The sequence below is a fragment of the Podarcis vaucheri genome, assembly GCF_965113315.1.
Source record: "Podarcis vaucheri genome assembly, chromosome: 7".
Lineage (NCBI taxonomy): Eukaryota > Metazoa > Chordata > Lepidosauria > Squamata > Lacertidae > Podarcis > Podarcis vaucheri.
Genome location: NC_138765.1, coordinates 20348356 through 20356042, shown reverse-complemented (window position 1 = coordinate 20356042; position 7687 = coordinate 20348356). Strand labels below are relative to the sequence as shown.

The 7687-nt window shown below is 48.0% G+C and overlaps 1 protein-coding gene across 1 annotated transcript; it reads right to left on the bottom strand.

Annotated features, from left to right (window-relative positions):
• Nucleotides 1-3300: 3300 nt before the first annotated feature.
• PMIS2 (PMIS2 transmembrane protein) lies at nt 3301-7313 on the bottom strand. Its single transcript, XM_082229439.1, has 2 exons — nt 6724-7313; nt 3301-4680 (listed from the first exon to the last, which is right to left on the bottom strand). The coding sequence occupies exons 1-2, from the start codon at nt 7036-7038 to the stop codon at nt 4507-4509; spliced, it is 489 nt and encodes a 162-aa protein (XP_082085565.1). The 5' UTR covers nt 7039-7313; the 3' UTR covers nt 3301-4506.
• Nucleotides 7314-7687: the final 374 nt, after the last annotated feature.

The window sequence follows — 7687 nt, the reverse complement described above, 5'->3', positions numbered from 1 at the left end:
GCCGCCCCCTCCAGCCCTTCTCCCCCTCCCCTCCCCTCTTCCTCTTCCTGCAAACTTCGGTCTTTTTTTTTTGTCTGGGAGCTGGCTTTACATTGCCAGCTTCTCTGCTCAAGTGACCCCTAGTCTGGGCTCTGGCTGTGGAAGAATATAACAGCAGCTCCACCAGGTCTTCCAGCCCAGAAGTATGAAGGGCTAGGAATGAGGAAATTGGTAACCCGAAGCAGTCAGATTAATACTGAGTGTGGCCTTCACTTTCCTCATATTTTCTGTGTGACTGAATGGACACACCATTTCAAAGCTGCAAACGGGCACATGCTTCCATATTTTATGTTATCGCAAAGTCAGAAACTGAGGCAAAAATTGGTTGTTGGAACCAGGTCTGGTGCTGGAAATTGCTTTAGTAGTCCTGGCAGAATTGCCAAAAACCTTTCTTTTGTTTTGGGGACCGGCTGGTCACTCTCAATGAGTAGTTTTTCGAATGGCTAGGAAATTCATGAAAGAGGGATGCCTCTCTCTGTCCACCAATCTTATCTCCAAGTACTCCTGACCGGGAACACGTTGTAGCCCAGGTTTCAGCAAACAAAGGACAGATTGCCTTTTGAGAAAGAGATAAATGTTGCTTCCAGCTGACTCGCTTATTGGCCACCCATCCTGGTTTGTTTGCACAAAGTTGATGGGGGAAATTAAGATGACAGCAGCTGTTTATTAAGCAATCACTCGTCCTGCTTGTTAGATCAGAAAACATTATCCCAACTCAGATCTCATTTTCTACCATAGACATTCTCAGATCAATATGGTACAAAAACCAAAGCAAGGATCCCCAGCACAGGGAAGCTGTCTGCAGCGCCCTAAAGCCTGTGCTGGAACGGGGACTGTTGGAGGGGCTGTAGCCGTGGTGGCTGCTCCTGTAGCCCATGCTCTTAGGCATGGGTAGGCAAACTAAGGCCCGGGGGCCGGATCCGGCCCAATCGCCTTCTAAATCTGGCCCGCGGACAGTCCTGGAACCAGCATGTTTTTACATGAGTAGAATGTGCCCTTTTATTTAAAATGCATCTCTGGGTTATTTGTGGGGCATAGGAATCCCCCCCCCAATATACTCTGGTGTGCTCTGGTCCATGGGGTCACGAAGAGTTGGACACGACTAAATGACTAAACAACAACAACAACAAGAACGCACAAGCACGCGCACAACAGGCAGTGCACTCACCACCTCGCTCCCAAGACAGCCCCAGGGAGATTGGCGTGTTGCACGATCTTAATTCAGATCACAGCCGTGCAAGCGGCTCACTCATCCCTCCAACTGTCCCTCCTCACTTTTTGCAACGTTTTGAAAGCTGATCTCTCTTTTCCCCACCCCAACACCATTTAATCCAGAGTGAAGGCCAGATTGCCTTTTTAGATAGAGATAAAGGTTGATTCCTAGCAGAAGAGTAGTGGCAAGTTCGTAAATGGAGGGTCCTTTCGTTGTAGCCTCCCCTCCCAGCCATGCCCCTTCTAAGACTTCTGCAATAATAATAATTAGGGTTGCATTGCCATGATCAATGCAGATCTCCACGCGTTGCCTTTCAGTTAGGGGTCCTATTTCCTGTGTGTGTGCATGGGCAGATGATTTGGAATGTTCCAATATCTTCTTTCAGAGCCACTTAAGTTGTCTCTTCCTTGAAGCCCCACTGCATGGAACAAAACTTGCACACTGTTCTCTTGAAGTGAAAGCACCTTGTATTTCCAGTGTCCCTTAAATGTTTCTTCCCACACACCTTCGCCAGAGTGACCCTAGGAGCCACTCCTAACTCACCTCTTTCCATTCTGATGGGTTATAATCAACACAAATGGTGAAAAGAGCTCTTTTTGGTGCTTAAAAAATCCCCAAACCCCTCCCATGCTGTTCGGGAGGCTCTGGGACACTGGAGACAGAGACTGTGCTGGGACTTTCCTGCAGCAGGGCGTAATGGGTATTTTGAGTATTTGACCTCCTGTGACCCTTGACCACTGCTGCTTCTAGATGACCTGTTTATTGCACCATTCACCCTGGTATATTTGCACAACAATTGCAGGGGAACGTTGATGTCATTAGCTGCTAATGGAACATTTATATGGTGCATGCTTTTATTTGTATGGCGAAAGGTTAGGTGAAGTTGCAGTGCATTGCCTCATTTCTTCCTGTATTGCAAAAAGTCTGATTATTGGGGGAAGTGGGTTCATTGCAGAAGAGCATCAAAACTGCTGCCATGTGATTGTTGGACCCTCCCCCCCCGGAATAAGGACAGTCTAGATTGAAGGACAGCCACTGAAGTTTGGAGGTTTCTCCCTCTCTCATTACACTAGAACTCATGGATCTCTAATAAAGCTGAAAGTTGGCTCATTAAGGAGAGATAACAGAATGTACTTCATGCAGTGCTTAGTTCAGCTATGGAACTTGGGATGGCCACAAACTTAGATGGCTTTAAAGAAGAGGATTAGACAATTTCATGGAGGAGAGGGCTATCAAAGGCTGTTAGGCATGATGGCTTTGTTCTGCCTTCAGAGCTGAAGTCAGTGAATCTGCCATGAAGGTGTCATGATTAGGCATGTCAGGGAATTCTGATGAAAACAGAAACGAGAGCGGAAATGGACAATGTTGGCTCATTCGCCCCCATATCTGTAATGGAAACCCCTCTAGCAGGTTAAGTCAATGTTCCCTGTTGTTGCTGCTTTCAATCTACAAATTACGTCCCCTCTCCCCACCCCCCATTTGTGTTGTGTTTTCTTTGCGTCAAAATGAATAGGGTGGAATGACTTAATGACGACATAATGTAAGTAATTTATATAATTTCACCACAGTGGACAGTAAGACGAATAACTAGGGCTGCCATACGTCTGGGAAAACACAGACATGTCCTCTTTTGGGGGTCAACATGCCCAGCAGGGTGGATTTGTACATTTTAAAGGAAATGTCCGGGATTTTTTTTTTTGTTTTTGGCAGTGGCTTGGGCTGGGGCGGCTTGGGCTCAGGCTGCTCTTGCATGCTATTGCCGCTGCCAGCCCGAGCCGGTGAAAGAGGCACATGGACGCTCTGCATGCTATGGCTGCTGACAGTCCAAGCTGAGGAAAGAGGTGCACCCACACACCTCTTTTCCCGGCTCAGGCTGTCCTCTTTTTTGCTCTTCAAAATATAACAACCCTAGAATAGCACACTTTGGGGCAGAAGGTGAACTGCAGCAGAATGGAGAAAGAGCTGCATGTGACAGATAATGAACATTTATCCCACTGTCTCTATGTGGAACCAATAGCAGTTTTGTGAAAACATCGCACAACACAGAATCATGGTGATCTCATTGTATATATTATTTATTCTGCCTCAGATAGCTCTCTAAGCATCTCACAAGTGCCTTCTTTGCATTAAAAACATATGGGATACGTTTTTGCAGGATCTTCTTCTTTTTCTTCTTCTTCTTCTTTGGCGATCACTCGTAGTCGAGTAAGATTGTCTTACATAAACATGGTTTTAACAATCAGTCCGTAGGTGACTGTGCAGGCCAATTCTGGATCCACACGTCCTTCCACAGTGGGGACATTGGTTTCTGGGTGGGAGCTGATCACGGTGTGGATTTGCCAAGCGTGCCTTCCTCTTAGCACATTTCTCCCTTGCATTCTGAGTTCAAGTGTCTTCAAAGCCTTTGGTAAAGGCTGTTCCCCAACTGGAGCGCTTGTAGGCCAGTGTTTCCCAGTTGTCGGTGTTCATACTACATTTTTAAAGATTTGCCTTGAGACAGTCCTTAAACCTCTTTTGTTGACCACCAACATTACGCTTTCCATTTTTAAGTTTGGAATAGAGTAGTTGCTTTGGAAGACGATCATCAGGCATCCACACAACATGACCAGTCCAACGAAGTTGATGTTGAAGAATCATTGCTTCAACACTGGTGATCTTTGCTTCTTCCAGTACACTGATATTAGTTCGTCTGTCTTCCCAAGTGATGTGTACAATTTTTCGGAGACACCGTTGATGGAATCTTTCGAGGAGTTGGAGATGGCATTTATAAGATTCCATCAACGGTGTCTCCGAAAAATTTTACGAATAAGGCCAAAGAAGTAGGACGATGGGGAATGGGATGGGTGTCAAGGATAGGGTTTGGGTAGAAATGTGTGCTCTGACAACTGTTGTGTTACATGCATGTCCCAATTATTATCTGTGAAATGTTGGAAGAATGGTCAGCAGTGAAGAGGAACAGGACAAGACCAGAAGACTCTTGAAACCGAAATAACTCTGGGTGGGAGAATGAGAGAGGGGAGAGATACTCTTGGAAGGAGTTTGAGATCTTTGGGTATCACAGAGCTGGCTCACATATGATGTTCATCGCTTGACATTGTAAATCTATCCCTAGTTAGAACAAGGGTATGGGAGTCAGCTCAGAACATACCACTTTACAGAACGATTCAAAGAGCATGACGTCAATTTAGGAGGACTTCTCAGACTTGGGCATCTTGGGCAGGGATTGACTTTTAGCATATGAACGTTGTGTATCCTCAGGGGCTGATGGTTGGCACTTCGATTATCTGGTGAGAAATATTCATCCAGAAGATGATGTATATAATCAGGCACCCAAGACCCACTCCGAGTGCTGTGTGAGCCAATATGAGTGCCACCCTGGAGTTTCGTCGAGCGCTTATGTAGTTTCCATTTTGGTTGGCGTTTTGGGTCTGGGGAGAAAGAGAACAAACTGGATCAGGGGAGGAGCACACTGACCCCTTAGCTCTTCCCGAATGTGTGTGGCATAGTGCGAAATCAGACACCCATGTACAAAGTGGTAACTTGCCCTAGTCTGCAGGGGCATAACTGACCACTGTAACATCATGACAAGTGAAGAACCATCTCCCGAACCAAAGATACAAGGCGGAGGTTCAATTCTCCTTGCTGCTTGACAGGAGGTTCCAGATGATCATCTGGTCCAGTGGTAACATGCAGTACTGTCATGGTAAACATTGCCTCTTGTCAAAATGCAATGTTTTCTGATTTATCCGCACTCCCAGATGCAGTAACTTACCGTATCAGCAAAACCCAGACAAAAGAAACATTCAGAACAGTGTTGCACACAGCAAATAGTTCCAGCTATGGAATTCACTCCCTCAAGAGGGAGTGATGGCTTAGGTAAAGGTACCCCTGCCCGTACGGGCCAGTCGTGACCGACTCTGGGGTTTTGTGCTCATCTTGCTTAAGAGGCCGGGAGCCAGCGCTGTCCGAAGACACTTCCGGGCCACGTGGCCAGTGTGACGAAGCTGCTCTAGTGAGCCAGCACCAGCGCAGCTCACGGAAACGCCGTTTACCTTCCCGCTATAAAGCGGTACCTATTTATCTACTTGCACTTAGGGGTGCTTTCGAACTGCTAGGTGGGCAGGAGCTGGGACCGAACGGCGGGAGCTCACCCCGCCACGGGGATTCGAACTGCTGACCATACGATCGGCAAGTCCTAGGTGTTGAGGTTTTACCCACAGTGCCACCCGCGTCCCTAGCGTCACCCGCGTCCCTAGTGATGGCTTGGATGGCTTTAAAAGAGGATTTTAAGGTGGTTAAGACTTAATAGTGGCTAGTAGCCACAATAACCAGCCATAGTCACTAATTGTTGCTGGAAATTCCAACTGGGGAGAGGGCTGCTGTGCTCTTGTCCTGCTTGCAAGCTTCTAGTGCACATCTGGTTGGCCACAGTGAGAACAGGATACTGGACTAGAAGGGCCACTGGCCTGACCCAGCAGGCTTTTCTTAGGCTGTTATGGATTCATGGGTGGCATGCCACAGCTCAGATAAAACACAGAGGGGGGCTCTGTTCCATAAAAACAGTTGCCACCATAAATGTGCTTGCCTTTAAGCTTCCACGAGCTTCTCTCTTTGTTTTGCTGCAACATATTGTCTCAGCTACCAGGGCTAGGCCTAGACATTTTGCTGCCTGTGGGCCAGACGGCACCGTCGTATTTCAGTGTATGGAATCCAGCTATACTGGCAACAGCATTTTGCTTCAACACAGGTGATGGTACAGTGTCCTCAGCCTAGATCAGGCATAGGCAAACTTGGCCCTCCAGATGTTTTGGGACTACAACTCCTATCATCCCTAGCTAACAGGACCAGTGGTCAGGGATGATGGGAATTGTAGTCCCAAAATATCTGGAGGGCTGAGTTTGCCTATGCCTGGCCTAGATTGTCTCAGAGCCCTTAGCCACAGGGGAGCTAGCTGGGTATTTTGCCCTGTGTGAACCCTCAAGGGGAAGCCCCCACCCAGTTCCCCTCTGAGTAGCCTAGATTGTCTCAGAGGAAAACTGAGCGGGGGCTTTCCCCTCGAGGGTTCACATAAGGCAAAATACCCGGCTGGCTCCCCTGTAGCTAAGGCCCTGTTTTAGCTCTAACTAGGGGACTCTTAACAACTCTCAGCACCAGGGTTCCCCCCCCCCAGCTGGATCTCACCAGAACCGAATTCTGGCACCTCTCAGGTGGGTGCCATTGCCTTCATAAGAGAACAAGGGAGACATTCGTGGTGAGTTCCAGCGCCTCTTTTTCTAGAAAAATAGCACCCTTAAGAAGTTACAGTCCCCAGGATTCTTTGGGGGAGGGGGAAGCCACGACTGTTTAAAGTGGTATGATACTGTTTTAAGTGTCTAGTGCAGATGGGGCCTTAGATGATAGCACAGGCAGCTGTCCCTGCCCTTTAAGGTCCCCCCAGTCCTCTCTCAAACACTCACTCAGCTCCCACTCACCTGAATCGAGTATGCAAGGGCAGCAACACCCAAGGGGAGGCAACAGCAGAGCATGGTGAAGATGGAGTACGCCAGGTAATCCGGTTCACGGCAGGGCTGCACGGAACTGATGACGATGGTTTGCGAAGTTTGTGCTATGCTGGCTGGACCATAGTAAGGGGTGTACTGGTGCGGCATAGCGGGAGTTCCTCTGCTGCCCGTGGTGGGCGCCATCCCAGCAGAAGGACCAGGCTCCTCGTTCTTTGCAGAGTAGGGCGGTGGATTATCCATGTGCAGAGCATTTTCGTTCATCCTCTCATATTTGATGTCACTCATGGTGCAGGTCCTGCTCTCCTCCGTTCTCCACTGGCTTGCTGTTCTGCTAGTGAAGTCTCTCTTCCTTTATCCCTGCTTCTCGGGTTGTCTGCTGCGTGACCTGCAGTCCCGGTCTCTCCTCGGTCGGTTGCACCTCCAGCCCTTTCCCCTCCCCTTTCCCCTCCTCCTGTCGTGGTACCAGACCCACTGCTCTGAATATTCTTTCAGAAGAGTCCTTGCTCTATAACCTAGGCTGATCTGTTTGGCTCTCTTGCTTTAGGGGAGCTGTGTGCAATGCTCTGCCCTTGGACAAAACAACGGGGCACCGCGGTCCTCCCTCCCACCCTGCAAAATGTGTGGGTGTTTGGAATGAGGAATTAGATAATGAATAACCCCAGCCGATTGATACCGAATGTAGAAGCGCCAGCGAGCATTTGATATCCCCTTATCCTTCCCTAGGAATGGAGGATAAATAAATTTTTCTCTGCATTTTAATGCAGAACTACCTAAACTGTACTTCTCAAACCAATATACACTTCTCCAGATTTTGCAAAGCATTTCTCCAACCAAACGATATCCATATATTAGGGTGAGAGGTGCCTAAAAACGCATGTTTCAGTGAAAATGATATACAAAACTGCATTATACGTTGGGGGAAATTGCTTGCAGA